Source organism: Chiloscyllium plagiosum, chromosome 24 (genome assembly GCF_004010195.1).
Source record: "Chiloscyllium plagiosum isolate BGI_BamShark_2017 chromosome 24, ASM401019v2, whole genome shotgun sequence".
Lineage (NCBI taxonomy): Eukaryota > Metazoa > Chordata > Chondrichthyes > Orectolobiformes > Hemiscylliidae > Chiloscyllium > Chiloscyllium plagiosum.
Window position 1 is genome coordinate 38,167,457 of NC_057733.1, and position 23,981 is coordinate 38,191,437.

Sequence of the window (23,981 nt, forward strand, 5' to 3'; positions counted from 1 at the left end):
AGTTAAGTATGTAAAAATATGAATTATAAAATTGTTTGACATCCCATTGTGGTTGGTCATCACAACCATGCAGCAAAAAACCACAGTGTACTATACAGTTCTGTAAACAACTTTTAACGGGTTTTACTAACATAAATAACCTGGTATATTACATGGGTATTGACCATGTAACATATAAAAGTAGTAGATCCATGAGGATCTCACTTGCACAATATATCGAAGAAATCTTTCCATTTGCAAACACTTATCGGTGGCATGGGAGAAGGGGGTGGTGCCCATTGTTTTGTTGCCATTATCCACCAAGGCGTCGAACAAAAATAAATAAAAGTAACATGACGCACTCTACGTAGAACGGTTACCAATTCTATAGATAACAACTCTTGGCTTTATCACATAAATAACTAATTTTAATGGAGGCACATTATCCAAACAGGAACATAGATGCTAAACAAAAGGCACACATTTAAAGCTGTATTTTGCAGCTGACATTTTGGTTCGGTCTGTCTCCTGTTTTAATAACTTGTAAACTTTGCTATCCTAACTACAAAGGTGCTCTCATTCACTCACCCAGTAATTCTCTAGCACACAGTTATACAAGATACTTAAGAGGTGAAAAGATAACATACAATCACACATACGTTTGAAACCAGTAAGCTTAATTGAGTACTTTCCATAATTGAGAAATGAAAGTAGCTTAATGGCAGCTGTCATAGAAACATTCCAGGAGCAGGCGATTCCAGTCCCTCAAGCCTGTTCTGCCATGCAATAAGGTCAGATATTTATCCTAACTCCATCCATCCATGTTGGTCACTTGATATGAATAGCTAAGAAAAATCCCAGTATCGCAGATTTAAAGTAATTAAACTTGCATTTCCTGTTTTTTTTAGCAGAGTTTGAACTTCTACCACTTCTTACATGAAGAAAGGTATCCTGCCTTCTCCCTCGAATGGCCTGGCTCTGATGTTAAAGTTACATCTCCATATCTAGATTTGCCAGCTAGGCGACATGTTTCTCTCTGTCCAGCAATTTCCTGAACAATTCTTAAAAATTTTAATCTTATCACTCCTTAACCCTCATTTCAGGAAATAACAAGTCTAGTTTGTATAATCAATGGAACAGGGATTGAGAGGGTGGAAAGCATCAAGTTCCTTGGAATGACAATAACCGACAACCTGTCCTGGACTTGCCACATAAATGCAGTGGTTAAGAGGGTGTAACAATGCCTGTTCTTCTGCAGGCAGCTCAGGAAATTTGGCATGTCCATAAGGACCCTCACCAACATCTACAGATGCACCATCGAAAGCATATTGTCTGGGTGTATAATGGCCTGGTATGGCAACTGCTCTGCATTAGACCATAAGAAACTACAGAAGATGGAGTGCACAGCCCAAATCATTAAGGAAGCCAACCTTCCATCCATAGACTCCAGTTACACAGCTCACTGCCATGGAACGCTCATCAAAGACTCATCGCACCCTGGCAATGCTCTCCGACAACATCTTCCATCAGGCAGAAGATACAGAAGCCTGAATACACATACCAGCATGTTCAAGAACAGCTTCGTCCCATCCTTTATTAGACTAATGAATGGACTCTCTAGCCCCCAGAATATTGCTAATGTCAATCTTGCTTAGGGCACGTCCTGTGCAATGTAACCTGTATGCCTCTGTCTAAGTCTTTCTGATGTGTACATCCTTGCTTACTCAGATCTGCCTGTACTGCTCATAAACTAAGCTTTTCACTGTACTTTCACAAACGTGACAATCAATCAATTGTTCCATTTTGAGCCTTGGTAACATTTTGGTGATCATGCACAAGTCAATTTACCATTCGATAATGCTGTGACTAGAGTTGTACATGGTCGTCTGTAACCAGGACTTTACATAGGTATTACAAAACATCCTCATTTCACTAGCTTTTCTAACTCTTTTTTATATTTGACAAATGTATTTTCATGATCGCTGTATGCAGCAGTCTAAGTTTAGTTAAAAAAACTCACAGTTATCCTCTTTAGCCCAAAACTAATGACTTCATACTTAATGATTTGTCATTCACTGCTTATCATTTTTTCTTTTTAATTTTGTCCTCCCTTCTACACTACTTACTGTGCCACCAGTCTCTGTGTCATCAACAAACTTGGACATATTTTTCTCTGTTGTGTTATTTAAGTCTTTGATAAAATAGTGAATAATTAAGGCACCAGCACTGATGTTTGTGGCACATCATTAGTCACTTCTTCCTAATTCGAGCACATATCAATTATGGCTGCTCAGGTATAAGAATAGGAAAGGTTTAGAGGGATATAGGCCAAATGCAGACAAATAAAATTAGTATACTTTGAAAACTTAGTCAGCATGGACGAGTTGGACTGAAGGATGTTTCTGTGTTTCTGTCTCTACAATTCTACACCACCTAAGCAATTTCTAAATCAGGTCAATAATCTGCTTTCAATCTGTAAACTTTAATTTTGAAGAATATTCTTCCATGAAACATGACCAAATATCTTCTAAAAGTTCTAAGATACAATATTCTTCAAGTAGTTCAGATGATATCCCATGACAGCCTGTGGCTAACTGACATTAATTCACTTGCATTAGCCTCTTACATTATAATATGGAAATCATTTCTTACTTAGTTACCACATTTTCAGTTTACGAATGGTTCATGGCAAACACTGCATTTATAATGTAAAGTATGTTTTATTACCATGGTATTTCTGGCAGTAAATTATCAGAGAACTGAACACACTGTAAGTATCAAGAATGTATGGTTGGGTGGTGTGAAATTTCATACACAAAGCCTTTATCATTGGTTTGTTAAGAAACCATCAGACAGCAGTAAAACAAAATCAATCCACTGAGTATGTATTGATAGCCTTGACATTAAACTATTTCAAGGTTAGACTGAAGTTGGCTATGAGGACTATCCTATGATAGACCTGTAGTCTATCATAGGACAGGATTTATTCTCCAGATAACTAGTACAACATTTTGAAATATATTCTCCAGTGATCTGACACAGAGCAACAATGATCTCCACAGGATCTACATGTGACAATGAGACATAAAGAATTAGTTAGACAATTGTTCTCAAGTTTGCATTTCCGAAATCAAAGGTTTGGCACAGTTTTAAAGTGAAGTTTTAATATTGAAATTGAAAACATCACATAATAAGTTTCTTTTACATAACATTCAATCTTAAAGGCATACATATTTGCTGGGCAAACTTTACCCATGTAAAGTAAGGTAATGTAGCATGGTGGCTCACAGCACCAGAGACCTGGGTTCAATCCCAGCCTTGGCTGACTGTCTGTGTGGAGTTTGCGCATTCTTTCTGTGTCTGCGTGGGTTTCCTCTGGGTGCTCTGGTTTCCACCCACAATCCAAACATGTGCAAGTTAGGTGAACTGGCCATGCTAAATTGCCCCATAGTGTCGTCCAGGGATATGTAGCTACATGCATTAGTCAGAGGTAAATGTAGGGAATGGGTCTGTGTGGGTTACTCTTCAGAGGGTTGGTGTGGACTTGTTGGGCCAAAGGGCCTGTTTCCACAGGTAGGCAATCTTTTCTGTATTTAATGTGTATGAAGAGCTACAAACATAGTTTCAGGTATATGTAATACATACCGTGCTAGAGATTATATAACATGGCATTTGAGAAGCTCAGTATCATTTTATGAACAAAACCCAAAATCTTTATTGTAACATTGCTGAGTTTTAATTGATTTGTGTCACCAAATTGCTGCAGTGCAGAACGTGGCCATTCAGTCCATTGTGCCTGCACTGGTTCTCTGAATGAGCAATTCATTTTGTGCCGATCACCTGCCTTCTCCTCATAACCCCACACACTGATCCTTTTTAAGTAACATTCTAATTGCCATTTCACAAAATTGTTACAGCACAGAAGGAGGCCATTTCGTCCTTCACACCTGCACCAGTTCTGTTACCTAGTGAATGCCTCAATTGAACCTGTCTACATCACACACGGTCAAGCTGAGGATTCCAGAACTGTAATAAATAACTGTAACAATTAATTAATTAATTCTAATATTGGTTTGCTTCTTTTGCCAATTATTTTGTGCCCTCTTGCTCTTGATGCTTTCATGAGCAGAGACACATTCTCCCTGTCTACTCTATCCCTTCTGATTTAAAACCTCTGTCAAATCTCCTCTCATTATTCTCTTTTCCAAGGAAAACAGTCCTAACTGTTCTGATCTGTCTTCATCACTAAACGTCTTCAGCCTTGGAAACTTTCCTTTAAACATCTTTAGCGCTCTCTTCACATCACTCTCAAGGTGGAGAGCCTAGAACCAGTTGCAATGTTCCAGTGTCTTACATAAGTTCAATATAATTCCCTTGCTTTTGTGCTCAAAGCCCCACACAATACATCAAGGATACTGAATGCATTATTAATTTCTCAGTCAGCTTGTCCTGTCACCTCCAATTACACCTCCATAAATACGTTTGGGTATCCCTGGTCTTGTAGCCCTTCAGAGTGTGTCCTTTATACTGTCTCTCCAATTGTCACAAATCAATGAAACCATTAGACTATGTCTTTCCCCCTCGAAATCCCATGTATTTTATGAACGCACAGAAAAATTCAGTTGTTCAAAACTCTATTCTCACTGATCACTGGGCAAGTGGATCCCACTGTCGCTGAAAGATCATTTACTTCCTCAGAGCTGGTCAGTTTATCTGTGGCAGATTTTTAGTACAATTCATTCTCCTTGTTTGCTATTACCTCGGCTAAACTTTTGCTCTTACAGCTGTCAGTGTCAAGTGTCATCTGAACACTTCAGATGATTCGCTACTTTTTCAAACAATTGTAGCCTCCAAATATATGTTGATATTAACACTCATAATTCACTTGTAATGCTCTGAATTTCTTAAACAATAAATTTGTTACTCAATATTTGAAATGCCTGTTTATTTTTGTAGAAAGGATGTATCCATATGTATTTGTTCAGAATTGGGTACAATGTGATGAGCAATGAAGTAAAGATTGTCCAGAATTCACTTATCTTAGACAAAATTTTTGAATTGGCTCCACAGGATCCAAAATTCGGCAGTGCATCATCAAACGCTATAATCTGTGATGTACAACTCAACATTGGAATGGTTATGGCCCTCTTCCCTTGCACAGTGCATCATGTAATTATTGAACTCGGGGCAAGGTTTTCAACTGAATCAACTGAAAGCAAGATATAGAACTATTCCTTTCTTGAGGTATTTTCCAGAAGAAAAGAAACACTTTGTTTTTAGAAACTGCGTCCTTATTAAACTTCAATTGCTTAAAATGCTGTATACTTCTAACTTTTCATGACAAAAATTATTTGGTGAAAAATGTACAAGGAACATGCAGCTTGCTACAGTGTTTGACATGGAGATACATGGAAGGCAATAAGCAGTATTAACAATGCAAACTTCTTGAGGTTCTTTCAAATTGAACTAGGATAAATGTTCTTAGGTTGAAAAAGGCATACATATCTGTTAACTCTGTTGTTCTGTTGTGGAATTTGGCTTTTAAGTAATTAAGTTATTCGGATTCCCTGATAAAGTTATACTTAGTTTACTATTAACAGGATCGATGACACAAACAAAATATTTTGGTGCTGTCACTTCCATAAAACATACAATTAAAACTGTACAGATTTGTCAAATATTTTAAAATTTGGGTTTGCACTGCCTGTGAAAGGTTCAACTTTCATAGTAAATGATCTCCGTTGCATGGATAAATTACAGATGAAAGGAATGATAGATCCCTCCATCTAACTTGAAGGATGATGGAAGCAGTTTTGATTTCCCCCCTCCCAAAACATTCACACAGACAAATACACACACATGCATACCAGCACTTACCACTCATTCCCCAGATCCATGTCCTGTGACAATGCCCCAAACACTAACTTGCGCTCTCACCCCCCCCCCCCCCCCCCCCCCCCCCCCCCCCCCCCCCCAACAGGCAATTAGAGATTCTCTCACCCCCCCACCCACCCCCCCCCCCACAACCCCATCTTGTGTATCTCGAGTGTAATGACTGTCAACTAAACTTTAAAAAAAAATAAATAACAATTATTCAGCAGAACATAATTATTTGCAAATAAGCTTGGCCTAACCTACAGATTGATTAAATCCATGCAAAAATATCATTTAAGATATACATAGTTAAAAAAAAATACACTTCACATCTCTACTTTAATCTCGAGACTGGCTTTCCATGCCTGCAGTATTGTTGCCCTCATTTTCCACTGTAATCTGTCTTGAAACTGAACAAAAGCATTGATGCATTAGTGCACTCAGTTGGAATAGTTTGTCAATCTACTGTAAACATTTTTGCCAGAACTCAGAATATTCTTAATAACGAGTAGCCATTGATGAAAGGAGGGAGATTCCTTTTGATAAGGCTGGCCTACAACACAATTCCTGCATTTAAAAAAAGCTTAAAAACTGCAGGCTACCAAATTATTTTAATCATGATCAAGTTTTTTCTCATTTGTAGGCTAAATGCATGGTGTGCCTGTACTGCATGCAAAAGGATTATCTGTCTTTAATGTGTGTGGTTATAGCATTTACTCAATAGTTAAAAGTTGAAACTCTATGACCTCTTGTAATAAATCAATAAATAAGGAGGCAATTTTTTGAGTGGTAGAGCATTAGACATAGGAAAACCTATTCTTAAAAGGTAGTAAATCTTTGATTAATTACCTAAAGCAAGCGTCATTTTAATAGCTGATGTAGAAGTAGTAAAGATATAGTCTGGAGAAGAAATCATAAGCCTCTGAAGTATAATGATTCTCACCATTAATAAACCATTTCTAATAAAAGCCTGCCCATTAGATTTCCTGAAAATCTAGTTTCTATATGTAATTGTATAATTAATTTAGATATCTTATAAACAAGATTGAAACTCCTACACATTATAATTTGTCGCAAAGGTCTTCAATATAAAGGTAAATCAATTTAAGATCTCCTTCCCTACGCATTTCTCACTTACATTTGGAAGCTGTTACAACTTGAAGATATGTTTCAGACATGCAATTCAATTCATGGCAATTTTAGTCCAAGAAATAATTTGGTCTTATCTGCGATTCGCTCACAAACTGACTTTGTGTATTCTTGTTTATAAAAAAAGCGATGAACTTGACAGATAGGTGTTTTTAAAATGGGTTACAGGTGTAATTCTAAATGAATCAATTCCAGTGGTTGATGTGAAAGAATTTTGTTTCATTACACTGGGTTTTGGTTATAGTACGTTGTTTAAGTATCAGAGTGCTGGGGAAAAAAAATAATTGAGCGACTAACTAGCAAGAAAGCTAATTCAGCAGATCTGGCAGCATCTGTAGAGAGAAATCAGTGTTAGCATTTTGGGTTCTGAGGAAGGGTCGCTCAACCCAAAATGTTAACTCTGATTTCTCTCCACAGAGGGAAGTTATCTTGAGGTTGTAAAGGACATTGGTGAAGTCTCTTCCAGAATATTGTCTCCAGTTCTGGTTGCCCAGTTAGAGGAAAGATATTATTAAGCTGGAGAGGGTTCAGAAGAGATTTACAGGATGTTGCTGGGTATGGAAGATTTGAATTACAAAGAAAGGCTGGATAGGCTAGATAGATCTTCTTTTCACTGGAGCGTAGGAGGTTGAGATGCAACCTTATGGAAGCTTATAAAACAAAGAAGGGCTTAGATAAAGTTAATGGTAGTTGTCTTTTCCCAAGGGGGATTTCAAGACTAGGGGGCACATTTTTAAGATTAGAGGAGATAGATTTAAAAATGACATGGGGGCAATCTTTTTACACAGAGGGTGGATCATGTGTGGGATGAACTTCCTGGGGAAGTGGTGGAGAAGGGTACAATTACAATGTTTAAAAAATATTTGGATAAGTACATGAATAGTAAATGTTCGGAAGGATATGGGCCAGGAGCAGGCAGGTGGGACTAGTTTAGTTTGGGATTATGTTCGGCATGGACTGGTTGGACTGAAGGGTCTGTTTCTGTACTCTATGACTCTATGTTGCTCGACCTGCTAAGCTTTTCCAGCAGTTTCTGTTTTTGTTTCTGATTTACAGCATGTGCTGTTCTTTCTGTTTTTATTTAAGAAAGATAATTCACTGATTAACATTGAACCCATACTCAATGGGAGAAGTTTGACCTTGGGCTTTGGGTTATGCTTGGTCCAACTTCTCATCTCAAAATTATTTCATGTTTGCCCTCACTCTTACTAGTTGATCAAGAGCCAGATATTAGAGTGATACAAGAAAATCACTTATTCAAAGATTAAAATGACAATGATGGTCAATGCAGGTTTCAACAATATAACATTATGATTACAATTGCTAAGTATAACCCTCCATCATCTCGGGTTTGTCACTGTGTGGGAAATGGTGTTCCACATCCATTCCCATGACAGAGCTGACAGGATAAAGGCATGGAGTGAGAAGTTGAAAAGATATCTCCCAGAAAAGATTATCATTATTCATCATTCACGTTTCGGTAATTAACCAAATATGAGACATTGCAGATAGCCCTCTCCTGAGTTGAATGGTTACTTTCTTAACAATTTTAGAGGAAACAAATGCTTGTTAGAACTCCAAACAGTAGAACGGTTTTCAAAGCCAGATCACAGGAGAAAAACTATCTTGGCTGACATCCACATCCATTTCAGTTACTACAGAAACAGGTCAGTATCCACTCCTGATCAATCAAAGTGTCTAATGGTGTCGGAAACGATATTTACAGATAAAGTGCAGGCCACCAATTCACAGAAAATGGAATTACATTAGAGCTCATCTCATCAAACTTGCAGTTCCCCTGGAAACAGCATGGGCTGATTTTTATTCCGACGAAGGGTAACCAATCGGTCAAGTTAACGCAGTTTCTCTCTCCACGGATGCTGCCCGACCTGCTGAGTATTTCCAACAGTTTATTTGTCCTTTTTTTTTAAAAAAAAAACCTCACTGAGAGGTGGATCCTATGCTTTACAATAGGGCAGGATTGGGGGACCGCAGCTTCGCAAACAGAAAGCCAGCCGTTCGCCAATGAATTCGCTGATTGCATATCCAATCCAGTCAATCTAGCCACAGAGGGAGAATACAATGGTTTAAATAACGTCGAATTAAGACGAGATTCACATCACGACACGTGCAGAGGACTATGTTGAAGCATTTCCAGGTTAACATCACAGGACTAGATCTGACTATGGGGGTTATCACGGGCGAGCTTTGACCCAGAATAGGCGGTCTGTTCACACACTGGAAACATGAAGCAGTTGAGACGAGTTCAGCCCCAGTTGAAGGCAGTGGGGCTGGAAGGGCGACAGTTCTGGTGCAGTGCTGGGGCGGAATGAGACTGCATTGTGCTCAGTAACAGACAGGGATACAGAGTCAGAACGAGATGCAGTCAATGAAGTGAGGGAGGGATCCCGAGCAGTCAGTCCAGGGACCTGCCCAGCAGATTGCAGCCCACCTTCAGAGAAAGGCCAGAGGGAGGCGCCCTTTGAACCTGTGTGGCTGGTTCAGGGAGGGAGAGAGAGAGAGAGAGAGGGGGCAGCTGAGAGTCGGGCTGGGAGAAGGGAGGGGGCTCCTTTCCAGCTAACTTCCCCCCTTCCCCCCTTAGATACTGGTCTGCAGGTCATCGCCATTGAGCAGAGTCCTCTGGGTCTCGGTCACATCCTGGAGCCGAGATTTATCTTGGCGGCTGTCACTGCGGTCCGCCTCGTCCAGGCCGCTCACCTTCCTCAGGCACAACACATTCTGGAAACTCTTCTTGAAATTGTCGGAGAGGAAGGCGTACAGGATGGGGTTGGCGCAGCTGTTGGCGTAGGAGAGCACCACCACGAACTCGTAGAAGCCTTTCATGGCCACGGTGGGCTTGACATCGACCGCCAGGGGCAGGAAGTTGAAGATGTAGAAGGGCAGCCAACAGAAGACGAAGACAGCCACTACGATGGAGACCATGCGGGTGACCTTGCGCTCAGATTTCTTGCGCTTGGATGATCCCACGCGGATGCCCGAGGCTTTGACCTTGATGATGATGAGGAGGTAGCACAAGCAGATGATGGTGAGAGGCAGGAAGAAGCCCAGGGCGAAGGTGTAGATGCCAAAGGCGGTGTACCAGCTCGGGTTCTTGCTCGGCCAGGTGATGGTGCAGCTACTCCTGCCGTTGCGGGTCTGCACGGCCGAGTAGATCATGATGGGCAGAATGACCAGCAGCGAGATGATCCACACCGCCCCGTTCACCAGCTTGGCCAGCCGGGGCTTGCGCCACTTGGAGGAGGTGATGGGGTGCACCACCGCCAGGTAGCGGTCCACGCTCATCACCGTCAGGCAGAAGATGCTGGTGAACTGGTTGATGCCGTCCAGGGTCATCAGCACTCGGCAGGCGGCCTGGCCGAACGGCCAGTGGGCCAGGGCCGCCTGGGTGGCGAAGAAAGGCAGGGCCACCATGAAGAGCTCGTCGGCGATGGCCAGGTTCAGGATGTAGATGTTGGTGACCGTCTTCATCTTGGCGTAGCGCAGGATGACATAGATGACCAGGGTGTTGCCACTCAGTCCCAGGACACACACCACAAAGTAGATCAGGGGCAGCAGAACACTGCCGCTCATGTCTACAGCCGGGCTGCCAGGCTTGCTGGAGTTCTGGCCGAAATCCCACGGCATCTCCGTGGACACATTCACTCCCTGGGAAGCCTCCAGCAACCATTCGGCCGGAATATCCAGAGACATCTCTGTGCTTACCTCCAGCCCTTCACACTCCAGCACCTGAAGCGAAAAGAGAAGTTTGTTTTTGATGTGGTTGATGCTTAACTCAGTTTCAGCCATTACTAACCTTGCTTTAAACTTTTAAAATGAAAGAGACCGCTTGATTTGTTTTTTTTTTGTCGCGGGCAGGAGTGTTTATTTTTAAGGGGCTCCGTTTGAAACATCGAATTTCTAGCGAGCTCGTAATAAATCTTCAATCTGACCGGGGATGCCGTCAACCGCTGTCGTTTTCTGTGCCTCGCTCTCCCCCGCTCAAGAACTGTTTAGAAATTACATTCGCGAAATCCAGGGGTAAAAAAAAAATCCTCAAGAAATCAGGAAACCCCTGTCCATCTCAAAAACTCTGGACAGGAACCGATGAGGGGTGGAAAATCAATGGCAGAGTAATTGTAGGATTTCACTTCCCTCCGTCAACACTATCCCCAGCCCCTTACATCCCAGAACACTCAACTGTCCTGGAAATCAGAGGCTGTAAGACCCCCTTACTGAATGCCACACTGACAGGGAGATTGCTATCTCCCTCTCTCTCTCTCTCTCTGGACAGGTGGGCTAGACAGAACAGTCCAGCACCAACCACCGTCCGTGGACAGTGCGTTCAAAACCGTATTGTCTATCCTCAGACTTCGAAACTCAACCCATTTAAAAAAAAAACCTAAACAAAACAGGTTAACTCTCCTGTGAGGTGGATTTGGATCTTGCTTTGAAATATGGCTTTCCCTGGCTCTGGAGTAAGACATAGCGAAGGCTGGCCCACCCGTGGGTTTAAAAGCGGGGAAGGTTTCACATTCGGGAGGCGTCTGTTCCCAACTGGTGGAAACATCCTCAGTTAGAAGGGAGAGCTCTGTCTGCAATGCTGTATTCACCACTGAAGATCACCCCTTCCCCAAAGACACATTCCCCCTCCACACACACACACACACACACATCTATAATACAGCCATTGACAATATATGTCAATTCGGAAACAAATCCCCCCCCCCCCCCCAAAATATACTGGAGACCCTTACCTTGCAGGAGGGGAAAGAGACAGGGTGTAATAAAGGGAATGGCGCAATCCGGATGGCTAACTTCGGAAAACCATTGCAACAGCACTCGGTTGCATTTCAGACCCAAGCCGAAGCGAGAGTGCAGCGAGCCGGAGAGCTGGAGGGACAAGTCAGTCAGAGGCTGCAGGACATGGGACGGCTCAGCTCCCCTGTGTGTGTCTGTGTGTGTGACAGAGACAGAGAGTTGCTTGCACCGTTTGCTTCTCCGTCTTGTGGAATCTCAGTTACTCTCTCTCTCTCTCTCGCCGGCAGCAGCCTCGACTGTTGCACACACGATGGAGCCAGAGCTGTGACCACCGACAGCAAAGTGATGTTAAATATCTCCCGACGTTTCTAACGTATGCCTTTACGTCAGGCTGGAGACAGATAGTGGCAGTCAAATCCCCGCTGGTCTACATGTGACTGCAGCAGCCGCACACACACACACACACACACAGAGCTGGGGCAAAACAGATAAACAGCATTTCCCTCCAACCAGCAGTAAGGTGCCATGTCCAGTAATGTTGCAGAAGGTCCATCGGATTTGATGGGCAGCCCCTGGGGTATCAGTCAGCGAGGGAGGTCTATATTGCTCAGTTCAGGAGGATTCAGGACATTATTAACTTCACGCAACTCTGAAAGCTGCGAGCTTTGCCTCACACGTGCTCCGTTTGCTGTGGGAGAAATAGTGACAGCGTCCGACTGAGGTCACGTTTAAAAGCTGGTAGAAATGAGCCAGCCGGCCCTGTAATGGCTATCGGTCACTGCCCTCACTGCAGGGCAGTGTCTCTGAACTGGACTCCCAAAAGACGAGAGGGCGCCCACACAACGCGAATGGCAGAGATGTGTGACAGTTAGAGTCCCCCCACTGTCAGGCGCGGCACTGAAAAGGCCACTGTACAAACTGTGGGAGCTGAGCTGAGACCGTGTGCCCCGGCCTGGGCTGGGACTTTCTTCCCCACCCTCTCTCTCTCTCTCTTGCTTTTGGCAAAGAAACCAAACAAGGAATACAAATAACGACAACGAAAAGACACGCAAATCGGAGCTACCAACTTGTCTGAGTGCAGAGGTGACCTGCAAAAGGGCGTGAGGTGACAGCCGAGCAAATCTCTTTAGACAGGTGGAAGTAACAGCTCACCTTGTGACAGTGAGGCAGTTTGAAGCGCACGGTTGGACTAACGGTAGGAGAGCACATCCTGTGGCACTTAGGTTTTCTGAAAATCAAGTGATTTATTTGACAGATTCGTATTGTACTGGATATTACACTTGGCACGCGTGTCGATTTTAATTGCCTTTGCTAAGACCGCTTTTACTTGTCGACGAAAAAGAATAACAGGAAGGGAACCAGCAGGAACCTTCTCAGTCCCATTTGTTAGAATTGACAGGCTTGAGTTTGTCTGGATTAAATCGCCTGGTGTTTCCTAACCGTGAGCCCTGACCCACCACCCTGAGAACGTCACCTGAACCGCTTACCGCCCATGCATTTATTTTTTTTTTAATTTTAAATGTAAGATTTGCCTCAATATCTGTTTCTTCACAGCTTCCGCCTTATGCCATCCACTCAAACGTTTTTTTGGTGACGATAATGTTGAACTGATGTGTTGGGTTCCATCGCAGCGTTTTGGAATCTGATTCTGGTGGGTCACTGGACTCGAAATGTTAATTCTGTTTCTCTCTCCACAGATGCTGCCAAAGCTGCTGAGATTCTGTAGGATTCTCTGTGTTTGTTTCAGATTTCCAGCATTTACAGTACTTTGCTGTTGTTGAATTCTGATGGGTACCGTTTCATCCTCATGTTTATACCAATTATTGCAATTTCACTGAAATTTCAGCTCGCTTGCAATTTAAACATTTATTCTAATTTGTTAGGAATCTCAAGCAAACTGGAATACTACGAGTAATGATGTTATAACGTATGTACAGTTAGAGAGAGAATCAAGTGTTTTATGCAGAACTGATTTCAGATCCTTTTCTTCTATGGATCTGCACACTTTCCCAGTTGTAGAACTGCAATTGTTTCCTTTAGTACAATTCTTCCCACCTCCATTAACCTTTTCAAACAATAGTCCCCATCACCTGTAGCAATGCTGTCTGCCTCAGTGGTCAATTGTCAGAGTATTCCAAATTTACTTGCTAGCACAAAAAGTAAGCCTAACCACCGCCCTCCCCTCACCCCAATCTCCACCCCATTTGGTTATTTAAATAATCATTTTGAACCTCTGCCTTTTGTGATTATTTGGTGCTGGTTAGATTACTGGGCTTGGAAAGGGTTAATGTATCGTACTTCAGTAAATTAGGTCAAGAAAGTTCAAGGGTTTTTATAAAAATAATTGCCTTCAAGTGGCATCAAGAACACGATTTCCAACTTGGGTTACCATGGCAACAAATTCTGGCTTCTGAGATAAGAGAAGCATCAATTTCTGGGAATGGACAATAGGTAGGCATTCAGTTTTTGTAGCGGAAAGACTTAGTGACAATAGCTAAGATCTTTAAGATATATATATCCTTAATAGATCCCTTGCTCATATTCCAGGAGAAAAAAGTCTAACAACAGAATAGAAAGTGCCAAGACAGATGGTGGGCTGCCTGACATTTGGCTCCTCACTCCTTATAAGGAGAGGATCCTGACCCTGACCTTGAGAGATTTGCGGAAATAAGAGAATATTATATGGATTATTTGCCTTCTACAGAGGGCAAGAGCATGAAACTTAACGCATTTTGGCACTTCCACTGTATTAAAACATCATTTGCTCATTTTACCATTCAATTATTTCCCTTGCATCAATACCTGGATCTGGGTCCTAATGGTTTCTGGCAAAGTGATAACTTTGTAGAGTTTCGGGGAGGGTTTCTATCCATGAGGGTGAACAGATTTCCCCACGCTATTGCCCCAAACTCACATTATTAACAACTTACCCCACCACTAAAGAGGCCTATTTTTCCAATGCTCACCACATTCACCATATCTGGAAGAACTTGCCACTGCATGTTCATTCCACAATGTACTGGGATACTTGGCACCATCTTAAAAGGCCGCTGCTCACCCAGGCAAGCACTCTAAGTCTGCAGCTGCCCTGCACAATTTGTAACATTTTCCCTAGATATGGCAAATATGTGGAATTTGATGCCTTACTTTGAAGACAAGCACCTGGAGATCCTGGTGAATAGGGGTACTGCAGAAGATGGTGTCATTTGGTCCAAGATTGGCAGACGATGCCATGAGGCCAGATCCTGTCATGCCAGTTGTCACTTGGGCCAGTACAGTCTCAGCCATTGGGAGGAATGCCCAGGAGTGTACGAAGATGGTCAATGACCTTCTCTGCTCTGCCAGGGTATATGCTACCATCTTCTCTCTGTTACCTCACACTCACTCACCTCCCATCATGGTCCATGCTTTACCACTCTCAGCAAGTTTTGAGATGATTTGTAGCACGGGTTGAGATTCTGGATGTAGGTTTGCTTGCTGAGGTGGGTGTTTCATCACCCTACTAGGTAACATCTTCAGTGGGCCTACTCTCACTGTTGCATACAACATCTTCACTCATTCTTGGTCAGCCCGACTCCCCATACTGCTAACTTTGCTGACATTGTGCTGCCTACTCGCTCACTTGGGACACCTCACCACCTTTCCCATACCAGCACCAGCACTAATGGCAGGGTCATCCTCTTTTATTTCCCTTAATATATCCCTTTCTCATATTCCATGAGAGAAATGTCTAACAAAAGGATAGAAAGGGCCAAGACAAGTGGTGGGCTGCCTGATATTTGGCTCCTCACCCCCTATAAGGAGACGATCCTGGACCTGACCACCATGAACAATTGACTGACCATATTCAAGCCCCTCGTCTGTACCAGAAGCTGCCCTTGACTTACTGAACCAAACCCCCTTAACTGACAGATGTCTCCCTTGACTTAACTGAGGACTGCTGACAGTCATGACAGGCTTCCTGGCTTTGGGCCTGTACAAAATAGCAAGGCAAGACAGAAGACTGTGAGCCTGGTGGCTCTGGCTGAGGGGGAAGAGCACGACAAGGCAGAGCAAGGCAAGGCAGGGATTCTGTGTGCATCCAGGTAAAGTCAAGGTGAGTGAGCAGTAAGAGAGCAAGTGAACAGCCCTGAAATGCAACCTCATTCAAACTATGTGCTCGGTACTTGTCCCTGCATGCAAACCATCCTTGCAACTGCACTGCAATGAAAGCTGCCAGAGCAGCAGCGTAGTTCAAGAGAGTCAGAGATGTGCTATGATGTTGCAGAGAGCCTGACAAGTGTCTGATGCCAAGATCCAAGTGGCACGCCTGTGGCTGCTGCCTATAGAGTGTGCTGTTGCTAGGCATCCAAAGGGAAGGCCTGAGGTGGAAGTGATGAGCTGGATTCACCAGGTACCCCCTCAAGCATTCATGTTGCTATTATTGGCATCGAGTTTATTCGGGATGGATTGTAGAGGTGTATGTCAAAGAGGTCAGGTCAGCTGTTAAAAAAGCTGAAAACAATTAATGATCCCTGTGCTTAGGGAGCTTGCTGGTCTAAAGCGAGAATCTTGTCTCAACAACCAGAACAAAAATACTAGTTCCTCTTGTCATCAAGAAAGGCCTTGTTGAACTTCTCATGCAATTCTCCTAGAGTCCTTGCTATCACTCACTTAATTCAAGTCTCTATTAACTTCTGTACCTGTGTTTCGTTGTGGCCTCACTGACTCACAAGATTTGTTTAGTGGAGAGTTAATGTGATGGATCATGTTTTACCCTACTTTTTATGTTCACTATGCTTCAGTAATAACCTTCATTTTCCCTTCCTAAATGTACTGAACAGTAAGAAGAAGAAAATGACCTTTCTGATATCTCTATTGATGTACAGCATCTCTGCTTTCCCAATTTCAATAATTGACTCCAGGCTATAAACATCTGCTTTTCATACTTCTCCTTGAAAATGCTCACAAAATTAGGTACACCGAGTAACTACATCTGCAATAAACACTGGAAAAATATTCACAACAGTCAACATTGGAGGGTGTTTGCTACAGTCAAAGTTTAACTCAATTACCAGTTTAAGCAATAAGAGTTATGACTGTAGTTCTAAAGTAAGTAACTTCTTTCCACTTCCATCAGGATTTGCTCCCAATACATTTTTTTCTGAATCCTTGCTGCAAAGTCAAATTCTGCAAAAGGGCCAATTCTCCCAATGATCAGAAATTAAATCTTTTGAACAGTTTGTATCCAATCTGGAAGGTCATTAAAGATAATCATGATCAGTTTTTTTCTCTTCCTCATTAGTTTATCCGGGAAGGAGAGATTAAAGTCATTACTGGAGCATGAGGAAACGTCAACACCAGGCCAAAACACATAGAATAGTGAAATTCTCAGAAGATGTGAGAAAGGTATATGCTGAGAGTTTGTTCTTTCAGCTTTGAGCATCAAGAACTATGGAGCATAGTCTCAGGGTTGGATAACAACAGAGATAAGGAGAAACTTATTTACACAGAGCATTTTGAATTTTTGGAGTACTCAGCCTCCAGGGGAATATGGCTGCTCAGTTATTAAGTCTATTCAGTGTTGAAATCAATAGCATTTTGGACTGGGAGTGAATCAAAGAATATGGTGGTCATCAAGGAGTATAGAGATGAGGCACAGGATCGGCTACAATTCCTTTGAATAGTGCAGCAAGCTCAAGTGGTTATATATCCTGTTCCTGCACCTATTTCTTGAGCTCTTATTAGAACAAAGGAGGAAACATGCCTCAAGGAAACAATGCTGTCTTTTATGACAATGCTGTTGGATGACACATGGATGCTGCAGTATCCCATGTCACTCCAGAAGATAATAAACAATAACAGCCACTGCAGGCCTAATGATTTATAGAAGCACACACTAATTCTGAAAGACTGAACTCTCCAATACGGTGTATAGGAAGTTAGAATCATAGAATCACTGTGCATAAAGAGCCATTCAGCCCATTGAGTCTGCACCAACCCTCTGAAGAGCATCCCACCTAGTCCCAAACCCCACCACTACCATACCTGCGATCCCTACATGGGGTTTTTAAGCATGGTTAACCCACCTAACCTGCTTCTAACTTCTGGACACTATGGGGCAGTTATTTTAGCATGGCCAATCCAGTTAACCTTTGGACTGTGGGAGGAAAGCAGAGCACCTGAAGAAAACCCATGCAGAACATGCAAACTCCACACAGATAGTCACCGAAGACTGGAATTGGATCCGGTTCCCTCGCTCTGTGAGGCAACACTGCTGACTATTGTGCCACCTACTAAATATACTTAAATTAAAAATACACGATCAACATGTTTCCTTCAATCTTCCTCAAGGGTTCTGAAAGGAAGAATTTCTCCACGAGAAATTCTTGTTCCTCAGTAAAAACAGAGGATCATTTTTGTCTGAATTCCCTCAATTTAAGGTTACAGATTTTACTACTCTCTTCCCTTGAAAGGTACACCAAGTTAATAATGTAGCCATCAATTTTATACCTGCCTTTTCTTCCCATTAAAGTGAGTGGGCAAATAAGAATGAGCAAGAATGTGAAAAAATATTTCGTTGTAAATTGACAGTGTAAGTTTCGCTTAAATTTGGTTTAAGTGTAAAAATATTATTTTAAAAAGAAATTGACAATGTTCATTATTTATCACAATGATGTTTTATAGATTAGTCATGAACAGTGAGTGAACTTTAACAGCACTGTGAAACTATTGCCTGTTTTTTCACAGTGAGATTCAGGACCTCAACATTGAAAGCAAATGAGGATCCCAACCCTATACTTTCAGGCAATCAAACTGACTCACCAGTCTTCCAGAGGTACTCTTCTGATTGGTCTCCTCTGTATTTGCTGTTCCTTTAAGGAAGATGTATGGGGTCCTGATACTGCTTGTCCCATCAGAGACAGCTACTCTGGAGCCTCAGCATTTCTCGATGGGAGTTGTGGGCAATGCTGAGACCAGTCAAGGTCAGTGAGGCCTCTTCAACATAGAAGAGCCCTTGGTGGATTGTTCAGAACTTTACAGCTCATTGCCACCATAACTCCTTTCGTTTTTGAGTCAAAGGGCCGTCCAATGATCAATTGCAAAAGATAGACCAGACACCTGTCTTACATAATAAAGTGTAATCTATTACACGCTAGCAGTGGGTGCAATTAGCATTAACTAGTTGGTGTAAAAGTATCAGGACCCAAGTATGAGATATCCGTCTCCATTGGGATTCCAAGACTAACTGTTTCTCTACCCAAAGACTATATGATATCATCAGATTGGATGGAGCTAATGCAATTTTAGCATCAACTCTTTCACAACCATTACCTCATACAACATCTTCCCCCCGCCCCCCCCACCCCCCAACTCCACCCATCAGCTTTTTCCCCAGGGATAAAAAATATACATTTATGAATATAGCTATGATTAATTTTGACACTATTCCATTGTATCATGTTCCCCCCCCCCAACTCCACCAAAACGTTCTGACTTCACAAATGGATTCAGTCTGGAGGTTGGAGGTTATTCTTCCAGGATACCCCCCCCCAACTCCACCAAAACGTTCTGACTTCACAAATGGATTCAGTCTGGAGGTTGCATTATTCTTCCAGGATACATTCCCTTTTGACTCAAAGAGAGTGGTTTTTCTTCAACTTGAGGATTGTTGACCTTGATTCTGATTCTCTGTAAATTATTTATCCACTAGGGGACCTTTTATCTTCTGGATGTTGTTGCTGCTGAATCCAATATCTGGTCTATTAAAATATCTAGAGGACCCTTAAAATCCTGAATCTCCTTCGCAGGTGAACTCTTCCTTGCTAACTCAGCCAATTGCCCCAATGATATAATCTGAAGGACTTTTAATCTCATGGATATCCATCATAGAAGATGCCTGCTCTGTTGAAACAATAACTTTATTCCTTGCAGTCTCATGGATTTCTGAGCCAGGCAACTGATTTTTGATTTGAATCAATATTCTCTTTTAGGTAGTATCCCTGGATATTTAGACTGGGCAATATTTTTTGATTATATACTGAATCATTGGATGTTGGTCGAGCTGCCAGTTAGATGCATACAGCTCACCTCTATTTTGTTCAAACAAATCTCTACTCTGAATCTGAGGGTGCATCTACTTATTGATTCAGTTACACACTCCATTCGCCTTTTACAAAGAACAAAGAACAATACAGCACAGGAACAGGCCCTTCAGCCCTCCAAACCTGCACTGACACATTTTTCCCTTCCATTATTAAAAGTGTCTTCACTTACAGGATCCATATCCCTTTATTCCCTTCCTATTCATGTATTCATCCAGGTGCTTTTTGAATACTGCTATTTTATCTGCTTCCACCACTCCTCTGACAGCATGTTCCAGATGCTCACCATCCTTTGAGTGAAAAACTTGCCCTCACACATCTCTTTTAACCTCCACCCCCTCCTCCCTACATTGAACCTGTATCCCCTAGTGATTGACGCGTCCACCCTGAGAAAAAGCCTCATACTTTCTACTCTATACATACCATTTGCAGTCTTATAAATTTCTATCAGCTTGCCCCTCAACTTGCTGCATTCCAATGAAAACAAACCCAATCTATTCAACCTTTCTTCATAGCGAAAATTCCCCCATACCAGGCAATATCCTGGTAAACCTTTTCGGTACCCTCTCCAAAGTATCCACATCCTTCTGGTAGTGTGATAACCAGATTCTGTGCATGTCTTTCTGGTGAAAGAGGTGTTTTCACACCCTTAATCATGTTGCTGGTGGATTTCCCCATATTCAGTACTTACTTTGTCACTGTCAGTGACAATTCTGCCTTGAGAGACAATAAACTACAGTGTTCTTAAGTGAAGATAGGAATGGAAAACATTTCCATCAGTCCTGTAAATTCGGCGACACTTTTCCTGTTGATAGTATAAAATACCAGTGCAATTATTTTCAATAAATTCCTTTTTCTGTTTGAGTTCCACCATAACTCTAAGAAGCCTAGTTAAATCCTCTACTAGTTACTACCTGATCACTTTGTTGGTAACAGTTTACTTCTAAACCAGTTGTTCCCAGGAACGAGTGAAAATTCTTCCGTTTCTGGCTAAGACGTGTCTGTGCAGGGTCAAAACTGATGACTGTTGATTATGAATCATGCATCATGTACTTCTTTGATTGTCCTTAACTTATAATTTCAATAGACTCTATTGTTCTTCTGAAGTAGAGTTATTCTTCTTGTCTCAGGGTCTGACTGTGAGTCTCCCTGGTCTTTGCTTCCAGCATAATTTTAAAAACTTTATTCAGAGCCAAGTTTTCCTCAGATTGTAAAAATATCTGACAAAGATAACCATTCATTCCAACAGCCATCTTCCCTTAATGAATTCTGATTGTTTCTTCAAAATTCCATTGTCAAGAATCTGTAGAGTTCGTTAACAAAATAAACCATGGATTGCCTAGGACGCAGAACTCTTCTGTTAAATCTTGCCCTTTAAAGGAATTTGTTCCCAAATACTTGTCAAAATCTATCAAAACGTTATCAAAAGTATGTGGACCTACTTAAAATCTTGATGATTTATAACATCAGCTACTGCAGGACCCACTGAATAGAATAATATATAAACTTGTTTAGCTTCAGATTTAGTGTTTAATTTAAAGCAATTCTGCATGTTGAATACTCGATTTTGTTTGGCCATTTCTTATTGAAAAGCTTTTAGGATATATTATTCCCTCTTCTTCTTCTTAACATGTTGATTTATTCATATTTCTTTAAAGCTGTATTAAATCAGTAGCTTCTAAATCCTGTTTTAATCTGCTGTTTACACGTTTGCATTCTTGCATTAGATCAATGCTTTTTAAAATTCTGTTGTCTTAAAGTTTCTTTGGGCTTTTAAACTCTCTATCCAGACTTTTAAACTCTATTGTACAACAAATCTGTATGTTATTTTTCCAATAAAGCCCTAAATGCTGTTAACTAATAATTGCTAGATAGTAGTTTTGTATCTCTGTACTGCTTACCTGGGATTTCCCACCTTCCTTAAACCTATCAGTAATGGGAATGAACATAAGAACTAGGAGCAGGAGTAGGCCATCCACCCCTTTGAGCCTGCTCCACCATTGAATAAGATCAAGGCTGATCTTTTCATCGATTCAGATCCACTTACCCGTGCTCTCACCGTATCCCTTTTAATGAGCTCGGAAGCCATAATGGTTTGGCTATCTCTCATTTTTATATTATCTCCAGCAGGGAAATTCAGCCCAATTTGTTGGTTGCAATTCATATTCAACTGATCAAAAATGGAACAGTTTTTATACAATGAAGAACAGAAGTATCCCAAAGGTTTGATGATGCAGCTAAGTCAAGTATCTACTGAAGATGCAATATAATAAATCTTCTGGAGCCCTGTAGACCTTCCTTCCTCCTTCCAATTAAACCATTAGACTTTAATTCGATTTAACTCCTCTTCTATCTTACAGTTTTCAACCTTATTCTAGGCTGCTTCAAGATGGACTCAATAGTGCATTCTATGAATTCAGTGGGTCTTATTTTCAGTGTAAGGATTGTGCTTTCCTTAGAATGTTATAAAGTACCTCCTATAGCGGAAATTATCAGATATGTAATGCCTGCAGTAATTTATTAGCTGACAGTTAAATTATATACTACAATCATTAACACTAGTTAAATCGATTTATAATGCATGCCTGCTTGATATTTTAACTGGCTAGAAAGTAAGCATTTCAATTAGTGCCTCTGGGGGAGGACATTAGGCATTTTATTTTGTTTCCTTTTTTGGACAAAAGTTGGAAATGTCATACAGACAGAGAAATGTAGCAATGTTGCTTAATTATTATCTATTTTGGTATAGATATTTTTAATGTGTCCTTTACAGATGAGGTTAATGATATCATGATTTGGGAGCTGAATTAATAGCTAGGTCATCCATTGATGGTTAAGCAGGCATTCCTGGAATGAATCTTAACTTCTGCCCTCAAATATGCAATGGAATTTATCTGAAGGTAGTTCAGTTAATATTGCCATAAAAGTATCCTCTACAGACCAATACCTGTTTGCAGATCCAAGTTACTCTGATGATTCAGATTGCATTTTTGATGATATAACTGAAGAGGGGAATGGATTGTTGGCTTCTGGTCAAAACTCAAGAATGTCAAAACATTTTTTGCAAAGTTTACAAGCAATTTATTGGTTCATCCGGTGAACACTGCAAAATATATTTTTCACATTTATTACAATTTTATTTCAACCAATGTGAAGTAGAAGTGGCTGGAGATTGTATTTCTATAAGTAATTTCAGATATTTTCTAGTCAATCTGTTCAGAGTCAGCAGAATAGACTTAAAAGATCAAAGGTCAAAATTATTCAAAATTACAATTTTACAAAATGTTGCAGATTTTAAAAATTGAAAAAAAAATTCCTGACAAGGGGAAATAAATATTTTGCACCCCCAAAAACAAAATCCATGATTTGGGAAACTACAGCTTTTAATCATTGATCTTTTTACAATAAAACACTGGGATATTTCATTTAACTTTCACTTACTAATTAATTAAATGTCAATTTTTACAAAACTCTCAAATCTGAGTCAGGAAACTGTGCATTCTAATCCTGTTTTAGGGTTTTGAGCAAATAAACTGGACTCAATGCATCAGTGCATTGCTGGGGTTTGAATTTTCAAAGCTGTCTTCTTCCAATGAAATATATCGAAGCTTGGTCTGCCTATTCAAGTTTTACAAACAAATCATGCAGCAATTTTTGCAACAATTTTCGAGCAACAGGAAGAAGTTGGCCTGGTTTTCCAGACTGACATTCACCCTTCAACCATCACCACCACAAACAAATTGCACTCATAGAACATAAAACATAGAACATAGAACAATACAGCACAGAACAGGCCCTTCGGCCCACGATGTTGTGCCGAACATTTGTCCTAGCTTAAGCACCCATCCATGTACCTATCCAATTGCCGCTTAAAGGTCACCAAAGATTCTGACTCTACCACTCCCACAGGCAGCGCATTCCATGCCCCCACCACTCTCTGGGTAAAGAACCCACCCCTGACATCTCCCCTATACCTTCCACCCTTCACCTTAAATTTATGTCCCCTTGTAACACTCTGTTGTACCCGGGGAAAAAGTTTCTGACTGTCTACTCTATCTATTCCTCTGATCATCTTATAAACCTCGATCAAGTCACCCCTCATCCTTCGCCGTTCCAACGAGAAAAAGCCTAGCACTC

At 41.3% G+C, this 23,981-nt stretch overlaps 1 protein-coding gene across 1 annotated transcript; it reads right to left on the bottom strand.

The window, feature by feature from the left end:
- Positions 1 to 8,258: 8,258 nt before the first annotated feature.
- LOC122562202 (somatostatin receptor type 2-like) lies at positions 8,259 to 12,064 on the bottom strand. The gene is made up of 2 exons (XM_043714882.1): positions 11,757 to 12,064; positions 8,259 to 10,749 (listed from the first exon to the last, which is right to left on the bottom strand). Exon 2 carries the CDS (start codon positions 10,711 to 10,713, stop codon positions 9,601 to 9,603), a length of 1,113 nt encoding a protein of 370 aa, XP_043570817.1. The 5' UTR covers positions 10,714 to 10,749; positions 11,757 to 12,064; the 3' UTR covers positions 8,259 to 9,600.
- Positions 12,065 to 23,981: the final 11,917 nt, after the last annotated feature.

Coding starts and splice junctions, on each gene's coding strand:
- LOC122562202 (XM_043714882.1), bottom strand. CDS start 10,713: ATGTCTCTGGATATTCCGGCCGAATGGTTGCTGGAGGCTTCCCAGGGA.